This window comes from Columba livia, chromosome 4 (genome assembly GCF_036013475.1).
Source record: "Columba livia isolate bColLiv1 breed racing homer chromosome 4, bColLiv1.pat.W.v2, whole genome shotgun sequence".
In the NCBI taxonomy this organism is placed as follows: domain Eukaryota; kingdom Metazoa; phylum Chordata; class Aves; order Columbiformes; family Columbidae; genus Columba; species Columba livia.
In genome coordinates this window covers 19,653,012-19,679,349 of record NC_088605.1, presented here as the reverse complement: position 1 = coordinate 19,679,349, position 26,338 = coordinate 19,653,012, and the positions used below count along the sequence as shown (strand labels likewise).

Below are 26,338 nucleotides of genomic sequence, written 5' to 3'. Positions count from 1 at the left end.
GTGAAGGAAGTTTCTTTTCCCTGGGTTTCCCAAAGCAGACACTCAGACATGTATTCCAGAAATTCCTCTAAAATAAATCATTTCTTTGCAAGGTATAGTGTAGAGCAGCTCGCAATGGGTGTCCCTGGTAGACAGAGCCCTAGTAAATAAAACCCTGGGCAATTATACCCTTACAATCTAAGCTTCCCACCCATCACACATCAATTTGGGTCAATTGTAAAATTAAAGTCTGGGATCTCCCCATTGGATCCCTTCATTTTCATCAGGTGGGCCATTTCTTATCTTGAGGGGTAGTTGTTTGTCTTTTACTGACCAGACTAGACATCAATCAAAGTCCTGATCTTCAGTTGCTATTTTGCACCTGCAGCTGGGGAGAAAAATAAGTCCTTGGCCAAAATATTCTTATGCTTCTTGTCTTCTTTTAGACAGGCCTTTCCATTTCTTTACTCCTCTCTATGGCTGTAGCTCCTGCTGACCATCAAAAGATCCTTTACCTTCTTGCTTGAACAGTCTATGGGGCCATTTTTGCTTAAAGAGGCAGAAAGTTCAAAAGTGCACAGTTTATGGCCTAAGTTACTTATGCTAAGCAAGTTCTATATTAGCAGCTTCTCAACAAGTTCCATAAGAACCAGTATACCAATAATTCAGTAAACTAAGGCAGTCTATTCCCTAACGACGTGTATGAGGTCTCCCAATCAAACTGGAGCACTCCAAATGAGTTTTCACACGTGGCTCTTACACCTTTCAGACATTCAGGTACAACATGACTTGGTCAGCCGCTACTTTACACATACACACGCACACACACACAACCACACACACACACAACCACACACACACTACTGTTTTGCAACCCAGCTATGATTCTACGGTGTCACCATCCCATCCGCTTCTTTCTTAGTGTAGTCGTCCCGGGAGTGTCGCTACAGTCACTGTGATGCCAGGTGATGGAGGGGTTTCACAGAGGTGCTAGAAGGGGGAGTATGCTGGTGGACAAAGGGGTATCATTTTCCTTCACTCGGGATTCAGGAGCAGGGGGGCCCCACCTCTCACCGCCCCCGGTCCGGCCCCGCAGCGGCGGGGCGGCGCCGCGCTGATGTCAGGGCGCGGGAGGCGGCGGGAAGCGGCCGCCGGCCGGCGGGCAGCGGCGGTATGGCGGCCCCGCTGCGGCTGCGGGCTCTGCGCTCCGTCGCCCCCGCCGCGCTGCCGCTGCTGCTGCCGCCGCTGCTGCTGCTGGTGCTGCTGCTGCTCCTGCCCGCAGCCGCGCTGCCGCGGAGACCGCCGCGCTGCGCGCCGCCCTGCAGCTGCTGGCGGGAGTCGGCGCTCTGCGTGGGGGCGGCGGGGCCACCCCGCAGCCTGCCCGCCGGCCTGGGCTCCTTGTGAGTGCAGAAGCGGGGAGAGAGAGAGATGGCGGGGGCATGCGGGGCGGTCCCGCTTGACGGGTGGCTTCCTTTTTTTTTTGTTCCAGGAGCCTGGTTAACGGGACCTTCTCCGAAGTCAAGGACAGGATGTTTTCCCACCTGCCGTCCCTGCAGCTGCTGTAAGTACGGCACTGAAAATGACAGCGGCCGATTAGCACTTGGCCCGTTCTTCCTAAATAGAGTGCGGGTGCCCTTGTAGAAAGGGAGGTAGCATGTAGATGCCCAGCTTGTGCAGCCCCCCGATGTAGTTGCTGTTTTGTAACAGAGCGATGCATTTTCTGCTCATAAACTACTTCATAAGGCACATATGTAGTGGCTGAAGGAAGACAAAATGTTTTCTGATACCCTAAGGTCCTTTTTTTTTTGTTTTAAGTTTTAGCTTTAATAAGTTTAGGGCAGAGTTTTCCACTGGAGTTGTGTGGTAGTTCTCACTCCTGCTCGCTTTGTGCCCCGGACTCTCATGTTGGCTTTGGGACATGATGGGGCATGAGTAGAGGCTGCTGGGACACACCTTAAGAGGAAAACCTCTGTGCATGAAGCACTGGTGCTGTCTGCAGCATGACTCTGTGCTTCGGTATCCAACTTGAAGGGTGGCCTTTCAGATGCCTTCTGACCTGGTGGTCCTGTGTGCTGGGAGGCAGCGATCCAGCGCCCGGCATGCTGCTCCCCTCCCGCCTGCCTGACCTCGGGCAAGTCACTTGGTTGTGCCCACGTTGCAGCCAGGTGTGTGCCTGCAGCTCCCGTATCTTACCTAAACTTGCTTTAGTTTAGTTGTCCTGGGAGGCAGTAGCAGAGAAAACACAGAGATACGGGGTGCAGTACAGCCCCCCTGGGGAGCCTGGGTACTTGTTTCTCTGGTAGCCTGCTCAAAGCAATGCCGCTGCCCGTGCCCTGCCTAGCCCTGTGCAGCTGCCTGCAACGCCTGGTACAAAGCAGGCTCTCCACATCTCCCCCTGTATGGACCAGGTTACCCCAAAGCAAAGGCATGTTGCAAAATATAAATCAGCAAAAATAAGTGAGGCATATCAAAAAGCCAGGCTAAATGCTTGCCACAGAGCTAGACATTAAAATCAGTTCTTAGCAAGAGAGAGTCCCTGAAGGCATCTTGGTAGGGTGGTGGCCCTGTCTCCTCGGGCACCCTCACCTTGCTTCACTCAAAGGCCTGTCTTGCTCTTTGGGGGGGAGCAGTACCCCATGAAAAATGGTGGAGAGAAGTGAGCAAGGCAAGAGGGGGGAGGCCTTCATCCTCTCTAGCGTGACACCAGTTCCAAACCCAAGTTTTTGTGGGACTTGAGGCCTAGCACAGAGCCCTGGGCAGGGGACAGGGGGACTTCGGCCACCTGTGAGTGGGGCAGACAGCAGACTCCTGCCAGCTGGGAAGGAAAGGGATGAGTCCAAGGGTGGGTTGAGAGAAACTCAAGTTGCGCCAGGGAAGATTTAGATTGGATATTAGGAAAAAAATTCTTAGCGGAAAGAGTTTCAGGTGTTGGAACAGGCTGCCCAGGGAAGTGGTGGAGTAACCATCCCTGAAGGTGTTTAAAAGGCATTTAGATGAGGTTCTTAGGGACATGGTTTAGTGCTAGAGTTGGTTACGTTATGGTTGGACTTGATGATCCTGAGGGTCTCTTCCAACTGAAATGATTCTATGATTCTATGAAGATTAGTGATGGGGGGAATCCGGCTTGTTCTGTATAGTGGTACTGGGAAGGGTGGAAGAGTGGATGAAGGTTATGCTTTTTCCTTTGCTGTAGTAGGTTTCCAGGAGGAGATGCTGGGGTGTGTGGGGTGGTGGGGCAGAGGTCAGTTGTTGAGAAAGTCAGAAGTTGCCCATGTCACTTTATGTGGTAGATCAGATGTAGGAGTAAGAAGGGTTTGCCACCACCACTACCACCACCTTGGGCCCCAACTAATGGTGTCAGTTAGTGTAATTTGTGACTTTTCCTTTCAAACATGAGAAAGAAGAATGATCAAATGACCAAAGGATACATGCATAATTGAGCACTTGGGTACCTCAACACTGTGTCTTCTGTGGCAGTAATGGTAAAGCAGTAATGCAAGGGTTTCTTTTTGATGGCAATCTGAATCTTTGTCAGATTTCTTTGAGATCATTTAAGGCATTTGTCTAGTATTAGCATAATAACCAAGGATCACAGGGAAGGTTTGCATTTCATGTTCATTAGTCTTCTAAATTAATTTTATAAAAATGCCTAAAACCATGCAAAAAGAGGATTAATAAGTTACTCTAATAAAGTGATTAGTGCAGGCATTTTCACTCATAGCAGAAAATTCTGAGATTTACCAAAAATGATTTCTTCTGAATAGCATTTGTTCTTCAGACTGAATTAGAAGTTTTGCTAGAGATTTCTCTCTGTGCCTTTGAACATCAACACTGGATATCATTGTGCTGAGACAGCAAAGAAAGAACTTGGCTGGCAAAGCCTTTCCTTAGCATCCTTCTCCATGACCGCCTTGTCCTGGCTCAGGTGTCAGCCACTCCGGTGCAGCTCTCATGTTTTGTCCCTGACATTCATGCAAGGCTCCCCTTCTTTCTGGGAGCTCAGGAGTGGCGCTGAGATGGTCTCTTGAAAATTTTCGGTGTGGGTGAAGGGGTGGTGGGCAACTGGGGTCCACACTCAGCAGACCTACCCTTGGTAGGCTTGTTCTGCTCAGGAGACCAGAGAGTCAAGGGCCAGGTTGCATTTCATTAAGGTGAATGGCACAGTGAACATTTTTCCTGGGAAGTAGTGGACATTAAGTAGCATCACATTATGCCTTTGATTTTTTTTTTTTTTTTATAGACCATTCCACAGTATTTTATGTGTGTTGCATTGGTAGGGCAGTATGGGCTTGAGTCAGTAAGATGAGTTTGGTCATGGGCAATAAACACAACAGGCATAATCCACTGTGTCAAGTTTTAATGTGCTTTCCTAATGGCTGCTCTCCATTTTCAGCTTGCTGAACTCCAACTCCTTCACTGTTATCCGAGATGACGCCTTCGCTGGTCTCTTCCATCTAGAATACCTGTAAGTTTGGTATTTTATGTCTTCCCTTGTCCTTTATAAATCAAGATGTTTTGATAAGTTGCCAAGCCTCCTGCTGTGGAGTCTTAGTCTTTACTGTGATTCCCAGGAGCAGGGGAGATGAAGGATTTATGTTCCACTCCTGTGCAAATGTCCTTTATGGTGGCTCACCATTTCTCAGAGGTTGCAGTGGATTTTTAAAATACGCTGAGAGCACGGGGTGGTTCTGTGCAATTACAGTACACTGAAGAGGCCCTGCTGAGCAAGAGCTTGTCCTCGTTTTCCAGAACAGTGCTGTCACTGTCAAGGAGGTTTGAACCTCAGAAGGAGGTGGGGAAGCCTCTCCTGGCCTGCTGGCAGCCTGGGGAGGAGGTGCAGAGTATCTATATACTGCCCAGAACAGCTCTGATTGCCAAACTGGTCCTATTCCCCCAGACTTTCCTCTTCAACTTAGCCTTTTTTCTGATATGCCAGCGGCATATATCTTTATATTACAAATAGATATATGACAATATAAATATATATTTTATAGAATATGTATTATTGTAATTATGTATATTAGTACTTAAATTTATTTAATTTTCCTTTACTTGGTTCACTTCTTCATTGATTTTTACATTACCTTCATTTCTTTCCCCATCTTTTTTTTTAGGTCACTTTTTTTCTTTAAAAAAGTATTAGCCCTGGTACCAGGTTGTCCTCACTTCATACTCCTAAGGACAGCCATTTCTCTGTATTACTGGACATGAGCTGGTACATTTGAAACTCTGAATATGACCTGCAAAAAAATTCATCTTTCCACCCACCTTCCTGTGCTGAAGAGCAGCTGTGGAAGATGTTTCTGTCTTTTTCTAAAGGAAGAACAATGCTCATAAAACTGATTCCTGCTAAAGGCTTGCAGGCAAGTAGGTATTAAGGAGGGGCATATTCAGAACTAGTAGTCTGATACGTGCAGAGCAGCCAACAATGGAATTTTCAGATCAAAAAACAGAGGATAGTGGTAAGTGGTGTATGCTGAAATCCACAGTTCATCTACATCTGGGTTTTTCCACGATAGCGAGTTATCTAATAATTTTCTTTTCTGTGTGTCTACAGGAAAAAAAGTAGTTTGCAGAATGTTTGCAAAAAGGAAGCAAAACATGTTGTTTCATTAATGACTTGCTTTCGACTGCTAATGTGTCTGACATGGAGCACGTCCCACAGGACATGCTATCATAGCAGTTGCACTGGTTACTGCAGCCAGAGTCTTCTCTGAAAGAAAAAAATCCTGCCCCTCCTCATCTGGTCAAAGGGGACACCCCGTCCCTGGTTGGCAGCTGCAAACCAGGGAGCAGAGTGAAGACTGGTACAGCCTGGTTGTTTCAATTTCCCTCAGCTGCAGCCGGACAAGTTGTCTTGGTTAATGGTTGTGGTCGCCCACCCTGACAAGTCCGCAGAACTTGGCCTTTTCCCAGCAAATCACTGCTGTCTGGGAGCTGTTTGGGCCTCTCTTTAGGGTTATTTTTGGCCACGCAGGTACTAACACCATTACAGGTTCACAGTCACTAGTCATCAGACCTTGTGGAGAATTAGAAAACCTCACTGAGAAACAAGAATGACAGGTTTCTTTGTGCACAAAGCAAAGTCTCTGGATGAAGGGCAGCTGGGGAGCACCCACAGCAGATACAGTATATAGTATAGTAGTATATACGCATATAGTGTATATATATATATATATATATATATATATATCTCCAGCTGTGTCCTGCTGTGCTTGCAACACTGATAGCAGCATTCAATGCACCCTTAAACTCTGTGTGCAGAGTCTGGATAAGACAGGTCTGATGCAGACAGGAGCTTTGCTGGTGATCAGAGCGGTGTTCCCAGGGTAGCATCCCTTCAAGGCCAAGTTTGCTGACTCAGAAATACAGCGACTTTCTGAGTCCCAGCCCAAATTTGCACCATCCCTCTGCAGTGTGTACAACGAAGACGTGTTTATTCACACATACCAGTGCACTGGCGTTGTGTGGTGGTGCCAGGTGCCGGTGCGGGTGTCAGGAGTCAGTTTGGCTCTGGACTCTGCAGATTGAATTCATGTCCTTAGGCAGCCTTGTAATGTGGTATGGCTGACCCTCTTCTGACATCTTCCTCGTAGACACAACAGTTTCTCGTCTGTACCCTTTGCTTGCAGTTAGGGTCATGGTCACTTCAGGAAGGATTTTGGCTATGCCTAAACCGCAGAACCAAGAGCTCTTCTCATCTCCAGTATCCCCATCTTGACTCTCCCTCAAAGAGACCTTGGCTCATAGCATTTTTCCTCTAGTTCCCTGGAAGGCAAACAAGGATGCGTAGGAGGAAGTGAGACACTTTTATCTCATAAAACCTTTTATAAAGTCAGCATGCAGTTGTCTTCCTCTAGGTACAGCTGTACCATGCAATATCTTGATGGCCACCTGGCTGTGATCGCTTTGCAGGACTGATGGTGCAATTAGGGATGTGTCCTCAAGTGCTTGGGGGTCAAGATGCTCAAATATCAGCTCTTTCTTTAAATGCTGACATGCAGTCAGGAGGAGCAGCATGCTCCTGGAATCGATATGTGCCCATCATTATTTCCCCAGTGTGCAGAGCTGTGACTTGTGAGCAGCAGGACAGGCTGCAGAGCTGGTGTCCCGGCTGGAGAGAGCTGAACTGCGGCAGCATGGAGAAGAACAAGGCAGCGGTCTTGCCATTTGTGCAGACTCCAGATGTCTACCAGTATGTAGCTGCATCTCTGTGGGTGTGACGGCGGCACTGTGTACAGCCACAGGAGCTCCGTGTCCGAGCGTCCGTCTGCAGCCTGGGCAGCCCCGGCACTGCTGCACTGCCCCAGGGTTTCAAAATGTGGGTGATTTGTGAGAGGAAGGTAGGACTTGAGCTTCTAAAGTCCATCTCAGAGGCCTCTCCCACACAAGTCTCTTCCCTCACATAACACACCCCGAGAGGATTACCCAGCAAAGGTATAACATTTTTTGCTTTGTTCATTTTGTTCTTTGTGCTGGATATTTGTGTTGCACACTCTCTCTCGTGCTGTCCAGTACCTGCGTTGTTCCCCATGATCCACCTGAGGAAAGGGGAAAAGGGAACGTGAGCAGCTCCACTGAGACTTCCACCCCTTTAGGTCTGAAGGGGCAGCCTAGGAACCAGCTGAATTTGGAGACCATATGTTAAAGCACTGGTGATGCTAATAGTACTGCTCATTAAAGTATTTTAAAATATTTATTTTTTGGCCTAGGTTCATTGAAGGAAACAAAATTGAAACTATTTCAAGAAATGCATTTCGTGGCCTTCGAGACCTGACTCACCTGTAAGTTACTCGGTAGAGTAATTTGCATTTGAAAAAAACCCTTCTGGGGGATCTATGGGTTTTCCTGCCACATAGAAAACCTCCCTTCCCCTCTGTGTATCAGCTTCTTCCCACTGTCAACAGTGTGCCTTCCACAAATTAAAAAATGGCCTTTAAAAAAGTCCTGCTGGGGTGGCACTGTGGTGTGTTGGGCTGCCTGCGCACACTCACAGCTGGCGCTGGGGTGCGGGTGTCACCGCGGGTGCTGCACTGGTGCCACTGTCACACAGGGGCTGCGCTGGTGCCACCCTCACACCACGCACTCAGGATTAACACCCTGTTTCTTTTCAGCACGCTCAGTGGTTGCTCTGTGTGTTACATATGCACTTGGGCAATAAAAATGCTTTACATATTTTACTTTAATGTGGGTTTCAAGAAATTGTCATTTTTTACTAAGAATAATTAATATATGCCCGTTCCTCGTAACTACTAATGATGCCAGTAGTTAGCAACATGCAAGTGAACACAGACTTAGTAAGAGTCAGCCAGACAAGAGACAGCAATCATACCAAGCTCTAACTTTCTTTTCTAGTTCTTTGGCCAATAACCAGCTCAAAGCTCTGCCAAGGGATGTCTTCAGTGATTTAGATTCTTTAATTGAACTGTAAGTAACAAGAATCTTTCTATTGACTGCTTGCTTCTGTTACTCTGAGTTTTATGTTCAGGTTTTGTGTGGTGCTCTATCTGATATCTGCACAGAAAAGAAATGTGCATTTTTTTGTTCTAGTGTTTCTCATTTTAAAGTTGTTTACTTGATAGTCTCCCCTAAAATATCTACTATTTCTCAAATCACTGTTGCTTCTCATGATGCTGTACATAGCTTTCATTATTGTTCTTCTTGCCAGTGTTTTATATAATTTTTTTTTAGGGAAAGGGAGACAACAAATTTTAAAACTACAGTTTCTCTGAACATTTTTTCCTGTTATTGTTGCATGTATTCCCTGAGATTATTTTAGTAGAAGGCATTCATTTTTAAAAAAGGCTTTTTTTTTCTTGGTTTTCTGCAGTTGTAGCACATTGCTGACTTATTATCAGCGTTTTCTTGTATAACTGAGCTGCTAGTCACCTTCTCCTGGTTTTTGCCTGGCTCTCACAAATAGCAAAGTATAATTGTAAGCCACAAAAATTGCCAAGGGATCAAAGAACAGGTACAGTGTTGAAATTGCACATAGATTAATAGAGGGAAGTTAAATTGACTCCACATCAGCAGTGATTCTAAAATACAAGCCTTACATCTGTATTTTAATGTAACGGAGAAATGGTACCAGCAAGGCCGCTCTGTCAGCCAGCAGTACTGGAGCAGTTTAGTGAAGGAATGGGATTTATCTGTGTCAGTGGTAAATGGTGCTATGGAGGTTTGAGCAGACAGCCACAGTGTTAGGATTTATTACATTATAGTCCTAATCCCATGAAAACTTTCAAACGTGAATGACTTCATACATGAATCACAGTGCTCTATTAGTAAGATTATATGTGGGTGTATTTCCTAGATTGAAACAGTTTTTCCAAGGACAACACTCAGTGAAGGAGAGTCCATAGTAAGAGAGTCCAAATAAAACTTAACTACCCTGTTCTCCATTTAGAAACATTTCAAGGCTTCTCAGATATTTTTAAATTCAGCATGTCAAGGTGATAACAGTTCTGTAGTATTCATATTGCTATCAACCTTTTCAAATATGTTTATTTCTGTGTGTTTTTTAGAGATTTAAGGGGAAATAAATTTGAGTGTGACTGCAAGGCCAAGTGGTTGTTTTTGTGGTTAAAGATGACAAATTCCACTGTTTCTGATGTCCTGTGTATTGGTCCAGCAGAATATCAGGATAAGAAGTTAAATGATGTGACAAGTTTTGATTATGAATGCACCACTACAGGTATTCAGAATGTATATTTCTAAGCACACTACAAATGGTTAAATATCAGAAGTTTAGACTATGCCCTTTTGCTTCTGTGAGCATGATCTGGGGGGAGGAAAGGGTTACATAGCAAGCATTTCTGAGTACTGGAACAAGCATAAAATGGGAAAATTACATTTTGAAGCCAAAGTAAGTACCAAGTTTTTATTTGGATTAAGTGATAATGGGAAAAGAGCTGTGACTTTTCATATTCCAAAAGACTTGATTATGACTCACTTTGTGACTTAATTTTCATCATAGAATGCTTTCTATTATCTGGAATAAAGCCATACAGTTATGGCAGATGAGCTTCCCAAAATCTCTGTATTTCACAGAAAGCAATGAAAAGAAGTTCAAATAATGTGGCTATATCTGTTATCTTTAGTCAATAGGCCACGATTTAATAGCATCAAATATTGTGGCAATACTGCCAGCAGTTCTTTATGGAACTCCATTAAGTTGGAGAGAAATGTCCAATAGTATTCAGACTACTGTCTTGTTTAGGATCTTGATTTTTATTTTAGGTAATGTAAAGCATGCTGAAGGAAGTAAAGAGAAACTTGCATGTGGTTATGCTTATATTTTATGACCGAACAGCTGCAGTTAACTATCTTTAAATGTAGTCACATCATATAAGTGAGAATATCAGTTACAAGTATTGTTTTTCATCTTTCATGTGTATGATGTCAGCACTGTCTTTTTTCTATCGAGTAATATCAGAGGCGTTTGATTTCTCATCTGTCATCAAATCAGCTGTCATCATTGAGACAATAGAAAAGTTAATTACTAGTAATGTAAAATAAAGTTTCAGGACAAGGTATGAAAGGTAATCCAAGGGCAATGTATAAAGGTAAAGAGAATTAACACAGAATTCAAAAATATCTCAGAAGAGCAGCAGAGGTAAAGCAGGATAATGTGCTGCATAAAAGGATGTCAAAAGCAGGAGAGCAATATAGCTTAGAACAGTATCAAAGTTACATCCCTGCATCTGCAAATCCACCAAGATGCAAAAGCGCAAAGGAAAAGTGGTGTTCCCTTCATTCCAGTCTGCTTTCAGCAATTGTGCAGCACTAACAGTGTGCGAGAACAAGCTTTATCTGCCTTGTCCTCAGGCCTGTACTGACCTACCTGCCCTCTGTCATCTCTCTGCACCTACAAACCTAACTACAAAGTTGCTGCAGGCAAAATTCACCCTTAATGTTAGTCCCTTTGTCCACTCTAAGCAGAATGACACCAAGCATAACTAATTTGACATGCTGTAGAGTTTGCTGGGGAGCTAAGGTGTTGTGTGGTGCAAGGATTGCCTAGCTTAGTATTTGTTCAGATGCCACCAGAGAAGTGCTCTCATGGCACAGCAAATAGCTGTGACATACTCCTCAGAGAGTAAAGGACATTTTCAAAGCAGCCATTTGCTGGCTGCTGTGAGGGAAGGCTGTCTAAGAGGGACAGGCTGCGTGCAGAAATGACCCATATGAGATAAAACAGAGAAAAGTAGAGTAGAAATGCAAATCTTTAGGAATGTCACCCTTGAGACAGCATCATGACCCCTGTACTGAACTGCGGGCTGCCGTGCTGGAGCTGTGACCCTGCGGTGGCCTTGGCAGCCTGCCATGTCAGGCCACAGCTGCTTTTTCCTTCTCCACAGTTGCCTCTCTCAGATCCAAAGGGAGTGTAAATATGCCCATATTAATTCCCTGAGGATTGATTAGTCACATATTTTAAAGTAAAGCAGCATACCCTGTAGCTGTGTTCTCCTTTCCCATTCACTGATGGGCAGTGCTCTGCAAACCTCTTAAACTCACATTAGTCTTTAGTACCTTATTTCTGTCCTTTACCAGGCATGATCAGACTCTCCATCATTTCTGGTCTCTGGTACTCTGTGCTGAGCATGACTGGATGTAGGATGTGGTAACAAAGCAGTTTGCTTGATAAAATGTGCATCTCAGAGGCTCCATCAGTTCATTGCGCCCTCTGAACTGATAGAATGGTGACAGGAGGAGAGATGTAAAGAGGTGCTGCCATATTGAAAAAAAACAAAAAGGCCAGAGAACAAAATGCTGCTATCACTTATTCACAGCAAAAGTGATTCACAGTGTCAGTGATCCGCACTTTTAACTCTTTTTGTGATAGCATCTCGCTTTTCCATTCCTCACAGCTTGCATCATGGAAGCAGCTTAAGCTGTTTCACTTCATTTCTCATCTTTCTCCCACAACAGTGTGTGAGGGGGCTGTGCTGTGGCTGTAAGCAGGGCAGAGGAATGTGTACTTTCAGGAGACTGGAAAACAAGCTTCGCACTCCCACAGTCACTAGCAACAGGCTGTGTGTGTGCCTGGGACCTGCCTTGCCCAGACCTGCCAGCAGCAATCATCTCGCCGAGCTTTGGAAGCTTGTTTTCCCCACTTCTTTACCTGGCTGGGACTGTCTTCAGGAGGTGGTCCTCTCTTTCCCTGTGGCTGGAAGGAAGGTAGTTTGCAAATTAAGTCACCTGCTCCACATTCACTGCTGTGCGGGAGGTCACCCATGCCCCCGTGGTGGGACGGTGGGAGGGATGGCTGACGCTCCCTGACAGCACCTCCACCTGGGTAGCCTCACCTGGAGTAGAAGTCTCCACCGCGGGGAAGAAGGGCCATGAGGAGAGGAGGACCAGCTGGTGGCAGAATGCAGTTTAGGAGCTGCTGCCAAAGGAGACATCTGTGCTCCTGTGTGCTGGGATCAGCCAGAGCAGGGGCTGCGGGAGGGAAATCGGCCAAACAACAGAAGCAGTGGGTCCCTTATTCCTGACAGCTTGTGCCAGTTCAACAGCCAAGAGAGCAGAGGCAGAGCGGGTGGCTGGAGGATGGGGGGACCACCCCAGCCCTCAGCCAGCAGAAAGCAGTGTTAAAACTACATGTTTTGACCCAGGGAGAGCAAAACTGTATAGGGGCAAGAGGGAGAGAGTGACAGCCCATGCGGCCAGCAGCCCAGGGAGAGTGAGGGCCGCATCCTTTTCCCTCTTCTGTGCAGGCTGATCCAGCTTAAAGAGAAAAATGTTGGGAAACATCTCCCCCCAACACTGTATTTACCATACAAGCTCTTTCTAGCATTAAAGCAAGGCATGTGGATCTGCCTGTAAAACTAAATTAAACCCCCAAGAACTAAATATTTGGCAAGCCTGATGTGGCAGCATCTCTTTACTGTGTAACCTTGTTCCACATTAGAGTCTGGTATTTCCAACTGGTGCTAAAAGCAATGTTTATTGCTTTTTACTGATTATGGCTGATTTGGTTACCCATTTTTACTCATCCAGTGATATAAAGAGCCGAATGACAGGTACAAGTAAAAATAGTTATGTTAGCACTGAGTCGTATCTGAATGAGCAGTGGGTTTTAACACACAAACTGGTTTGGTTTAATTCACAGATTCCCTCAAAGTGTTTCACAACTGTTCAGATTTCAAGAGATGTCTTTTTCAGTGCTAGTGGGTTTTTTTGTTATTTTTCCTCAAGATTTAAAAACTATTTTGGTTTTCTCTGGCAATATCTGTTATTGTCCCATCCTCAGCTACCTTCTGTGATTTATGACTTCATGTCTGCATATTTTGATGTCAATTTTCTCTGGTTCTTTTATTTTCCCAGTAAGAATGAAGATAACTTTCTTGTTTTCCTACCAACATTTATGAATCAAGCCCAAACTCTATTTATAATAGTCCCTCAAAGAATGGAGACTGTCATTTCTTTTGCAGCTGTAGAATCTGCTCTGTTTGTTTAATGGTAGTCATCTATCTTTATTCTTCAGAAGTGTAACTCCTCAAGGGCAAGGCTTTCAAGCATGCAGAGAGAGAGATTTCTTCATTCGAAAACAATTATTTCATAATGCACCAAAATGAGGGACTCGAGTGAGGACTTAATTACCATCTCACCAAAATCCCTGGGTGCTCAGGCCCTTCCAGTGTAGGAGTGCATGATGAAATCGTGTAGCAAATGGAGCTTGAAACAGAGCGGTGTATGGTTCTCCAGAGAAACTCCATCGTAGTGGAAAATGCATTTCCTTTTCTATTTATCTATATCCATATATAACTTCAGCTCAGGCCTGCTGCCATGTTCTAGACCCAAGTGCTGGCTTGTCTTTGTCAACTCTGCTACACTGGTTTCTTTTTCTCACAATACTGACCTTCCCCAGCTGTCAGGCCAAGTATCACATTCAGACCCAAGTCTCCTTGCTTTGCCCCAGATTGGTTCTGTCATTACTGCTGACTTAGCCCAGGGTGAATTTTAAAGTTTAAGCTACAAAGGCACTCAGATTTTGAGAAGAAATCTTGAATTTTGGAGTTACACTCTTAGTCTTTACAGGTTGCTCCAGCTCCTCAGTCTTAGTATCTAGAATAAGTTTTCCACTGGATAGTAATTCGCAGGTTGGTTGTATTTTATCCCTAAACTACTTTACAATGCCCCATAAAACGTTATGTTAACCAAGTTTTTGATTACACCATTTTGTCTATGGTCTAGCCAAAATGGGATTATCCCCAGGCAGACTTCAGCTTATCATTTCACTTTCTGCCTGGTTTAGCATAACACAAATTGCTAGTGATTAAATTTGCATGACTTAAGAAGTTATTGGACTTCAGCTGGAAGTTGCTGTCTCTCAGCTTGAAAGTGATTCGAGCAAGGCCATTTCACTTGATGGAATAACAACTTCCAGCTGTGGGGAAAGAGACTTCTCTCTTGACATCCTGATTTCATTGATACCAGCCAGCCTAGCTGGAAAATCTGATTTCTGCCACTATTTACCTATCTGATCTCCTTGGCAACTGTATTTCCAGGGGACAGTTTATGAAGCCTAAAGCAGCAGAAGCTTTCCCCTGTTGCTACACACCTAACGGGAGCACTGACACTTCCATGCTAGCATTATACAAAATCCAGAGTATTTCACTCATTTTTCAGTGTTAATCGTTACAATCAGTAGCCACTTACTCTATGTTCCTAGCAAGGATGTATCCTAACTGTTGTAAATGTATGTTTCTAGATTTTGTTGTTCACCAGATTTTGCCCTACCAGTCAATTTCAGTGGATACATTCAACTCAAAGAATGACGTGTTCGTAGCCATTGCACAGCCCAGCATGGAGAACTGCATGGTGTTGGAATGGGATCACATTGAAATGAATTTCAGGAGTTATGACAATATCACAGGTATATGGACACTGGGATTCCAGTTGTTGATGAACTACTGGCTTTTCACAAGGGTGAGATTCATAGATGGGACCAGCTGATGGTTTTTGTCCTGAATCTCTGTTGAAATTTGCCGATCAACGTTTATAATGTTGGGACATGAGTGATTTCATGGAGTAGTGCATCTTGTTAACACACGCACATTTAACCACACTGTCACACAAAAACTAGACTTTTTTTGCCTAATCTTGTAAATTGTGCTGAAGCACAAACACTTGCTGTGAATGTCACGCTGTGGCCTAGCTTAGACACTCCCTGCCTGAATCACACTGCGAGTTAAAGTATAGGTCAAAGGAGCCCTCCCTCTTGCCAAAGTGCGTGAATAATTTAAAAATACTCTATTGCATGTAGAAGGAAATAGGTCTGAAGGATGCATATAGGGTGGGCTGGCCCGGAAAGCATGTTTCACAGCTGAAGATTACATAGAACTATTTAAACCATGATTGTTAGCTAAAAAGATGTGCGTAAAGCTTTCATCTATACTTTCCATTAACAAAGATGCTAAATTTAGCATCATGGCCAGATTACTTATCAAACACAAAGCCCACGTGGATGCCAGGTGATTTCCTAATGCTAATAGCCATTCTGTTCCTGATCAATGCTCATGGTGCTGTACAGAGCTCAGTCACACGATGACAACAGGGACGGAGTCTTTAGAGCTGTTATATGCTGCCTCATTTCCCAGCTATGTCAAACTATTGGTTCTGAAGCCTCAGGAGCTAGATTTACCCATGGAGCATGCTTTCCTCCTGTTTGTTGTTATGTGTGATAGATTATTTTCTACCTTACATTTTGGGAAACAAAGAGTATGCTGCGTTCTCATTTGGTGTTGTCTACAAAGGCAGAGAGCACCTACCTCATCAGATCAGCTGTGTGTGTCACTAATGAAAATTTACAAGGTGCTACCCCTCTGTCAGGAAATTTTGGAAATGAAAAATCTTGTATTTTTTTAGGTTTCATTGTGTTTTAGTAGAATAGGGAGAAATATGTACCAGCAGATGTAAATTGAGAAGTCCATGGCCCAAAGAAAACGAGCAGAGCTTTAGAAAAGCTCTGGAAATGAAGTTGAGAATTTGGGTCATTTCCAAAGTCTTCTGGATGTATTTCAGCTTCCTGTGAATGGCAGGATTAGGAGACACTTCTGCTGAGGTGAGTGTTGTAGCTCCACACCCAGCGTATGTGCCCAGACTCTTTTCTCAAGTAACTGTCCTGTGTTCCTGGAAAGCCTGGGCTTGAGCTCTGAGCTCTGACATGTGAGCAAGAGACTTTTTCCAGGGGACACCAGCACGTAAAGAGCCTAAAGTGTGTTTTGTAGAGCTCCGGAGCCAGCTATGTGCTCCACGGGAGTTTCATTACTAACTATGCTTGGCATTTGGATATCTGGACTTAGGCCTTTACAACATGGGCTTATGGAGCTGTGTTAGTTGTCAAGATTGCCTTTACATTCAGCCTATGCAGAGAACAGGTGTCACTGCCCTCTGCAAAAGGAGACATGTACAGATCAGGTGGAATCTTTTCTATAGTGCTTTTTGATTAAGTTAAGTTAGACTAGAAAGAGCCTGGATGGTCAGCTTGAGCATTCAGGTCTATGCTGCAGATGCCTTATGGTACTTGAGATGGATCCCCCCCCGCTCCTACACTGGAAGGGTGGTGAGTCATCCCAGGCCAGCTGTGACACAGCTGTGGGTCAGGGCCAGCAGAGATGCCAGGGTGAGTCTCCTGTAGGGACTGTGACCGAACACGCACAGGGGAACCTGCGCAGTTCTGGTACTACTAAAACCGTCTGCTTCAGGGAGGAATTCATCTCTTCTTCCAACTAAACCTTTTGTAAATAGTCTAGATGTTAGTTTTTTTATGTGGTTCTTGTATAGTGACTTGACACTCTCAAAACAGACTTTAGCCCAATGTGATCTAATCTGGGAGCTGCAGTATTCCTAAATATTTCTAGTTTAATTTAATCTCAAGAATACCTAACATAAACAACAGAGTTAGATTTATCTTTTTCATCCTGCTGTCAGTTGATACTTTCACAAGATGCATCAGTGTTTCTATTTACAGCAGCAAAAAGCTGATTCTGGCCCTCTTGGAGCAACACAAGTAGACTATATTTCATTCTCCTAGTGAAACTGTAATGACAGACATTCCAAGAATAAGAGAATTTCAGATTCCTGCTGAGTCATGAGATAACAACTCTTGTTATTTTAAAATAATAAAATTTGGCTTAAATAATTGTTTCGGATATTAGGGGGCATTTTTTGAACAATCAGAGAAAGAAAAAGTATTCTACATAAAAAAGAATGAACATTTTAGGGTGTATCATACTTGCACACCTTGAAGGGTGTGACATTTCCAACATTTGAAGTCATCTTTCTAGTTACTGGGGAGAAAAAAGCATGAAAAGAAGCTCTGCTGGCATGTAGCAGAAGGCAAAATTATGAGATGGTGCAAATTATTAAAAGGTGGGGTTGATGTGGTAATCTTTCTGTGGTTTAAAGGGCGCTTTGTACTGTCTTAATATATATGATTTTTTTTTTCTTTGGGCAATAGGTCAGTCCATAGTGGGATGTAAAGCCATTCTTGTTGGTGACCAAGTCTTCGTGGTGGTGGCACAGCTCTTTGGTGGCTCACACATTTACAAGTATGACGAAAGCTGGACGAAGTTTGTCAAATTCCAGGATATCGAAGTATCTCGCATTTCCAAGCCAAATGATATAGAGCTTTTTGAGATAGATAGTGAAATGTTTTTTGTCATAGCAGATAGCTCTAAAGCAGGTTTGTCAACAGTGTACAAGTGGAATAACAAAGGATTTTATTCATACCAGTCCCTTCACGAGTGGTTCAGGGACACTGATGCTGAGTTTCTCGATATAGATGGGAAATCATATTTAATCCTCTCTAGTCGTTCCCAGGTTCCCATTATACTCCAGTGGAACAAAGTCTCCAAAAAGTTTGTCCCACACAGTGAAATCCCCAACATGGAAGATGTCTTGGCTGTGAAGAGTTTCAGGATGGAAGAGAACCTGTACATCACACTCACGAGATTCATTGGTGACTCCAGAGTTATGAAATGGAACAGCAAACAGTTTGTGGAGATACAGGCTCTTCCATCCCGAGGAGCCATGACGCTGCAGCCTTTCTCCTTCAAGAACAATTACTACCTAGCCTTGGGAAGTGACTATACCTTCTCCCAGATATACCAGTGGGATGGTGAAAAGAAGATCTTCAGATTATTTAAAGAAATCTATGTGCAAGCACCACGGTCTTTCACAGCTGTGTCAACGGATCGAAGAGATTTTTTCTTTGCCTCTAGTTTTAAAGGAAACACTCAAATATTTGAACATATTGTCATTGACTTGAGTTTATGAAAAGCTGCTGAAGTGAAATTCATGTAGAATGACATTTATACACAAACAAAACAAAACGAGACCTTTCCAAAACCAGGGTGCACCTATGGAGTATGATGACATTTTCTGAACTTTTCAAACTTGCATATTAATCAGGGATTGCATTCACTTGGTTACTGCATGACATGTCTGTTTTATCCTTTTTCAAAGACACTTTGCAATCTGCAGTCATTCAGAGAAGAGTGCAGTGCATTAGGATTAATTTAGACATCAAAGAGAATGATCTAAATTTTACCCAGAAAACTACCTTGAATTGAACATCTCATAAAAAAGTGAAGAGTAAGCCATACAAGACATAGAAATGACTTTGACTCTTACACGAACATGTTAGTGATGATTTTAAGATTAGAGCCAATTCTTCATGGCTGCTGATGAATTGTAAAAGTGAACAGTAATGTTCCAGAATACACTTTAGTTTTGTTTCCTGAGGTCTGTCTTCAAAAATCTCTCTTTGTGGTTTATAGTAAGACTGGGGTATCATTTTAATTCACTGTAAATTAAAAGGAAAGTAAAAATCTATTGCTATTTTTCTTCCATTGATCACTATTTCAGCAACAAATTGTGTGTAACAAATAGCCCAGCCCACAGTTACGGGGTAGCCAGGAAAAGAAGGGTATGTCGCTTCTAGACTGTGAGATCTTAACAAGATAACATGGACAGATAATACCAGAGGTCTGCTTGGTGTCATGAATGAAGCGACTACGAATTCTGGCCACTTTCTGTTTTATTAGATATTTCAGCAATCCACCCCATGTTGCCCTAATTCACACTTTTCCTGATGATCCCAGTAGATTTTGGGATGTTGTGGCAAGTAAATCTGTAGTGATCTCTCATTCTAGAAGGCACAGCTTAAGTTTAGCATGAAACACATGTCCACATTCGGTTTCTCCATGGTGTAGCCTCTCTGTACAAAATGAGATGATTTATTCTCCAGTCTTCTCCCTTCAGCACCAGCTCACAAGCAATAAATTCAGGTTTTGGGCACCACAAGCTGTATTTGAGGAATCCTCCTTCTGGCTGAGGTCTAAATGTGACTTGGGTATCACTGAGTCTTTTCAAACCAAGGCAGCTGGAGCTGTTCCAGGCTAGAGCTAACCCTGGCTCCAAGAAGGGTTTCCTCTTGGTAGCTCCAGGCTTTTGCCAGGCTACCAGGCCACTGAAGGTTAAACAGACCACACTACATTGTTGTTTCGGGTGGCTACAGACAGGCAATTCAGTCATCCGGGGCAGTCCTGGCATGCGGAGCCTCTGTCGGGATAACAGCTAGGGACTTTTCCTGGAAAGGCTTTCCACCAGCCTTACCCAACAAAGCTGTGTATCAGAGGTCTTGTTTGTTCATTTACACAATATGTTTCTTTATGTTTTCATAGTACTTAGCATATTAGGTTGTTTTATCATGTCTTGCTGCTGCCTCAGATAACGAGGAGGCTCTGTGTAAAGCAGGCAGGACAAAGGAAACTGTCCTTTGTTCCTTCATACTCAGGGCTATCTCACCATCTCCGTGCTGAGTGTCATGTTTTTGCCCTGGACATGTGAAACATGGTCTGTTGTCACAAGCTGAGATGTTCGCACAGGCTTTCCAATGTCTGAGATGTGAACAGTGCTGCAGAAGAGGATTATGCACAAGGACTCCTGTGAGGAGCCAAAACCTACCAGTGACCTGGAATATCACAGCCTTCCCCAACTGCTGCCTCGCTGCTATGAAATAAAATTATTACTGTCAGAGACCTAACTAATTTTATTGTGGTTTTAAATGATGTGTTAAATATTTTTTCCTGTAGAAGTGCTCATCTTGGTTTTATTTTTAATCAATCACGTTGGCAATTTAGCCCATTCAGCCACCTGAAGTATTGTGCTCTGCCCTCCAAATCCCGAAGCGGTGTCAGTCATGTTGGTTCAGTCAGACGAGAAGATGCAAATCAACCCTCTGCAGCAGGTTTTAGCAATATCTCTTCTAGGATGAAGCTAACAAATCAGACAAAATGAAGAGATGAATCATATGTCTGCTAGTGAATGCAATTTCTTACCATGTGCCAGTTTACTTTTTAAAGTGTGCATGGTTGGCAAACGATGTTTCTTCAAACTGTGTTGTGGGAAGGCATTCTTTAATTGCTTTTCTATCCAGTGTGCATGTTTAAAGAGAGCCAGATGTTCCGCCAAGGAGGGGCATTTCTCAGAGTGCCAGAACTTTCTGTTGGGGCTCACTGTGAGTACCATCCATTCAGCAAGAGGCATCAGTCAGAGCTAAGAGCTAGTTTAGAGAAATTGGATCTTGTCGTTTTTTACATGAAGGAAAGCAAGCAGATGGGGAAAAGGGCTTATGTATCCAATACCAGGAGATGGTACTCTCTCAAGAGCCAAGGGGATTTTTAGACTTGGCTATCAAGTTGAATTAAATTAAAATGGTCTCTGCAGAGACAGGCTTAATAAAGAGGATAAAGTGATCCGCAGGAGTCTAGCTCATTCGCATGGGACCAGAAGAAGAAAGTGAGGGAAATGAATGCTGTGGGCAGGCTGCTGCTTCTGAGTAGCCGCGTGTGTTGGGCAGCAAGCCCAGCTCAGCAGCACTCCTGGCCGCAGTGGTCTCGGGGTCTGGGGCGGCTGACCTGCCTGTTCTGCTGAGTTAGTGCATGGGAGGTCAAAGTAGCTGAGAGGAAGGGAAGAAAAGCACCACTTGATAAAGGAAAGAGATGATGGTACATTTCTCAGGGCTAAACAGGCAGTGTCTCAGAAAGAGCCTTCTTCTGCTCTTTCTGCTCCCAAGGAGAAGCTATAGGACGCAGCCATAACAGCAGAAATCACCAGGCATCAAAAGTACTTTGTACCTTCCCAAATGCAACAAGTTTTATCTCCACGGCCTACATTCTATAACGGAAATTGTTTTGAGTAATAAATAAACTATATCCATAATTTACTGCAACTGTTAGACCATCAGAACAGTGAGAAAGGATAACAGAACATGCCACCTTGTAATTTTTGATGTATCCTAAAAGACATACAACTATGTAAAGAACAGTAGTTCTTTATAATATAAGCATAGGTTTAATACAATGTGCTAGCTACAGTGGGAGCATTTTAAGGCTGTATAGACATTGCGCTTTTTTTAGTAAAGAGGAGCTGATGCAATCTATGCTACTTACACATGTATGTACTATTTCAATATATGAATAAAATGTAGATAATGAGACTAATAGTGGTGTGTCATGCATGTTAAAATATCCACGCTGTGAAGATCCACACTGCCAGAGGGATGGGCAACGTGGGCAAACGAGTCCTTGTCCATTTATCATCAGTTTTGGCTTTTGAAAACATGGAGGAAGCCCAGCTCTGCTTAGTTGAACTCAGTTTCTGTGCCTGGGGTAGCTTGGACCTCCAAGGTTTTGCTGTTCCCTGGAACATCATCCCTTTCACTCTTTCCTTACACCCCATCTAGTGTTAGCAACTATGTAATGCAGCTGTTACTACAATTTTAGGTTCATATTAAACCTGGTTGTTTCCTTTCTTTCTTACTGCAAAACCAAGAGATCTTCCTTTTCGAAAAAAAATTCGAAATGTAAGATACTTAACCAGGTTTCTTACATGCAGAGTGGGTAGAAACCAAGCCCTAAAATTAATCCCTAGATTTTCAGATCTTCAATATGGGATCTCTTAAGACCTGTTAAATTTTACTGAATCATTGGCATTTACTCTGAAAATGCAAAAATAAATAGAAATCTATCATCAGTTAATACATTTTATTTAAAGGAATCCTTGAGCATTATACACTGATCCTGCTAGTCACTAACACAGGGAATAATTCTTTTTGTTTCCCTTCTTCAGAAACAGCACAATTCCTGTAACTAATTATAGGCTTGTACAATCAGAGACATGTCTGACATACCATAATGGGATGCAATCGTTCTGAGATCATTGCTTTCCTTTTGGGCATTCCACTTTTTTATGAGTCAGCAGCCCTTGTGATGTGGTTCACTGAAACTCCATCATAGCTCAAACATCAGCTTCACATCAGCACCATTTCCCAACCTGCCCTCCCCCAGTTTCTCTGTCCTTGCTCAGTGAACACTTTTTTCCACCCGTTACCAACTTCTTCAAATCTTCCTTGGAAAGTTTCTGTTCCTCCTTGAAAGTCACAGCCAGATACCAAGAGAAAATCATTCCCCACAAGCAATGCAGAGAGGGTCACTCCTCTGCAAATTTCAAGGGGAAGCCAGAGTAGGGTCTTTTTGATAGGTCAAGCTGAAGGCAGATGTGTAAGAAACAGCTGGAGGAGTCCCACTCACCCTCTCTAAGTCCCATTCACTCCTGGTCTACAGACCCAAGCTGCTACCACCACTCCCTCTTGGCAGCAGCGCTCACAGCCAGGAGTCGCTGAGACTTTTTTTCACACCCAAACCCAGAAGAAATGGAGCCAAGCTGCTAATGCTGTTCTTTTATTCCCTGGTATCTGGAAAGCAGGTCCTTGACTCCACTTGTATCCCCATACAGTCCAGCATCCTTTTTGGGAAACTGCAGACTAGGTGATCTAATGGGCTTCAAAACTCACCTTCAAAATCTGACAAAACCAGCTGGCCACATAATGTTAGATCCTGCACAAAATTAAGAGACTGATGCTGGGGAAGCATTTCAAATGATAGCTACAAAAACTTAATCCACCCCGTAGTACCACTTTCCCCATAAGCTGTTGCCATTCTTGCTGCAGAGCTGTGTGGTGATTTGCAGAAGTATTTTGCAAAATCTTGAATGGGAGGAAAGTCGCTGGTGTTATGAAGCACTAGGCAAATGCTGTTATCTTTAGGTCTGAGTGGATGGGTTGGAGCCATCCACATACGTGGTGGGTAGCTGCATACATTGCAAGTTGGACGTGATTCCTCACAAAGCCATGCACAGCAATATCAAAGTGAACCATACATCATGGCTCTGGGTAAGGAAAATGTTGAAGGGAAGCATCTGGAGTTGCACAGTGCCACCCTGGAATGATTCACAGAGGAGTGCGATGCACTTTGACTAGTAGGCAAGTGAGATACATTTTTTACAATCTGTGAGTTGGGTTGAGAGAGATTATATGGTTCTTCCTATAATTGTAGAACAGTTGGGGTTGGAAGGGACCTTTAAAGGTCATCTAGTCCAACCCCCCTGCAATGAGCAGGGACATCTTCACCTAGACCAGGTTGCTCAGAGCTCCACCCAACTTGACCTGAAATGTTTCCAGGGATGGGGCATCTACCATCTCTCTGGGCAACCTGTTCCAGTGTTTTACCACCCTCATAATAAAAAATTTCTTCCTTATATCTGGTCTAAATCTGCCCTCTTGTAGTCTAAAACCATTACCTCTTGTCCTATCACAACAGGACTGTTTTAATCTTTCTTATAATCCCCCTTTAAGTACTGAAAGGCTGCAATAAGGTCTCCCTGGAGCCTTTGCTTCTCCAGGCTAAACACGGCTGACTCTCTCAGCCCTTCCTCATAGGAGAGGTGCTCCAGCCCTCCTCTGGACGTGCTCTAACAGGTCCATGTCCTTCTGATATTAGAGGCCCCAGAGCTGGATGTGGTATTCCAGGTGGGGTCTCACCAGGGTGGAGAAGAGGGCCAGAATCATCTTCCTCGACCTGCTGGCCACGCTTTTTTTTTATGCAGGCCTGGATATGATTGGTTTTCTGGGCTACAAGTGCACATAGCCAGCTTATGGCCATCTTTTTTCCATGAGTACCCCCAAGTCCTTCTCAGCAGGGCTGCTCTCAACCTCTTCATCCCCCAGCCTGTATTGACACTGGGGATTGCCCCAACCCAGGTGCAGGACCTTGCACTTGGCCTTGTTGAACCTCATGATGTTCACAGGGGCCCACTTCTCGAGCTTGTCCAGGTCCCTCTGCATCACATCCCATCCCTCAGGCGTATCGACTGCAACACTCAGCTTGGTGTCATCTGCGAACTTGCTGAGGGTACCAGTCTATGTCATTGATGAAGATGTTAAATAGTACCTGTCCCAATATGGGCCCCTGAGGGACACCACCTGACAGTGATCTCCATCTGGACATTGAGCTGTTGACCGCTACCCTCTGGATACGACCATCCAAACAATTCCTCATCCACCAAACAGTCCACACATCAAATCCATATCTCTCCAGTTTAGAGAGAAGGAGGTTGTGAGAGACTGTGTCAAGGGTCTTACAGAAGTCCAGAGAGATGACATCTGTAGTTCTTGTCCACTGATGGTAGTTGCTCCACCATAGGCAGCTACTAGGTTGGTCTTGGGAAGACTGGATGAAAAATTTCTATAGGCATCACATTATTCCAGTTTTGCCATGTCAGTGAGGTAGCCTAGATGGAATTTGTTGGAAAGCAAGTAAAGCAGGTACCACAAGTTTAATATAAGTAATATTGAAGTAGAGATTAGAAAACCAGACATGGTGAGGCTGTAGACAAATGTTTAGTTACCTTGAGGGAAATGAATCACATTTTCTAAGCACAGAGATAAATCAGGAAATCAGGGAGAACAAAAAATGCTTCTAAATAAAGGAAAGGAATAGGAGTGACAGCATATGAAGTGTGAGTTTACTTAATTGCTATGTAGAGAAAGTATCTAAGTGCCTTTCCAAGGTCACTCAAAGAATGCAATCCACATCATTTTCCTTTCCAGAGTCACCCTAGTTTATGCTTAATTAAACTGTGCAAGCTCTGCACACTCTAGAAAATGCCCTTTTTATTACATTGTAGGCAATTTGCATTTCTGAAGGGCATTTGGGAATCATGACATCACCAGAATGAAGAGCTTCTGGTAGCGTTGCTCCCATTTTTATTCATTTGCAATTGTTGACTTTAATTCCAAAGTTCATTTCTATTTCCTGCTTGGACATTAGCACTGGATTGTACAAGAATGCTCATCTGCCAGCTTCAGCGCCTGTTTCATTTCTTCTGACTCAGCAGCCCCTTGGGGGTGACTCATCCTCCAGCTGCAGGTGCGCCCTGACAATCCATTCTCCATTGTAGTCCTGTGAGTGAAGGGCCAGGGGGTCAAGAAAGTTCTCATGACCCACTGCTGGTGGGGTCAGTGCAGGGTCTGGACTGGCACATGGAAGGAGGGAGCAGCACTGCTCTCTGCATGTTGATTATTTGCTTTCTTCCATTTCTTCCATTACCAGTGTGGTAAATGGTTTTGCCAGAGTTTTACAGAAAGCAAAGTACCAATGAGGCCGGGATGGTGCAGGTTTGCTTGGGATGCTTCTGAAAACAAGCTAAAAATAGAAAGGGGAAAAAGAAGTTAAATCCGCAATTCTGGTTAATAGCACCTGCCTACTCTTCGTTTGTAAATTCTGCAGCCCAGGGATCTCCTTGGATCCCCAGCTTCTCTGGGTTGCTGCTGACAGCATTTTCTGACTCTGTACCACTAGCTCTGGGGAGAAAACTGCAGGCCTATCATTTTGGAGAAAGACTCATCACAACTGTTTGTGTCTCTGTCACCTCAGGATCTGATTATGGTGCTGGGGTTGCACCTTGAAATGGTTATAATTAAGATTTAATGAAGTGAGTACATACAGAGTACTGCAGCTACTCCCCACCCACTTATTGCATCTGCCTCTATCTTAGGAATAACTACAACATGATTTTTACAAATTTTAAAAAGTAAAGCCTCATATTTGGAGTTTGTCCTATAAAATCCCACATGACTGGAACTGTGAGAGCCTGGGCAGCTCTCCTTCCCCATCACAACACAGGCTGGATGAGCTTGGAGCATGCTGCTGGCTGAAAATGGATGCAGGTAGGAGAAAAAACAAACAACCAAACAGTGTTCACTGCTTTTTGGGCTGGAAGATTATAAGGAAATCCTGGGTGTCAATGGTGTGGAGAGGGCTGTGCTCGTGTCCATGTGAATCCCAGTCAATGCTGTACAGCGGTGCAGGTGCAGTGGTCCCAGCAGCCGAGGTGCTTGGGCCGGCTTCCTGAAGCCCTGCGGGAGCTCCACAGCTCCCACAGGATTTATCCCAATGTGCATTAAGGACGTACCTGACCTAAGCCAAGAGAATAAAGTGAAAGATGA

General features: G+C 44.0%; 1 protein-coding gene across 2 annotated transcripts; it reads left to right on the top strand.

Annotated features, from left to right (window-relative positions):
• Window positions 1-1,095: 1,095 nt before the first annotated feature.
• On the top strand, window positions 1,096-21,491 carry LGI2 (leucine rich repeat LGI family member 2). 2 transcript variants are annotated; one of them, XM_065060666.1, is made up of 8 exons: window positions 1,096-1,379; window positions 1,469-1,540; window positions 4,373-4,444; window positions 7,692-7,763; window positions 8,335-8,406; window positions 9,504-9,673; window positions 14,696-14,860; window positions 17,447-21,491. In XM_065060666.1, exons 1-8 carry the CDS (start codon window positions 1,153-1,155, stop codon window positions 18,262-18,264), a joined length of 1,668 nt encoding a protein of 555 aa, XP_064916738.1. In that variant the 5' UTR covers window positions 1,096-1,152; the 3' UTR covers window positions 18,265-21,491. The 2 variants fall into 2 exon arrangements, with proteins under 2 accessions (XP_064916738.1, XP_021141764.2); XM_021286089.2 differs by lacking the exons at window positions 1,096-1,379; window positions 1,469-1,540; window positions 4,373-4,444 and adding an exon at window positions 6,724-7,174.
• The last annotated feature ends 4,847 nt before the right edge of the window (window positions 21,492-26,338 follow it).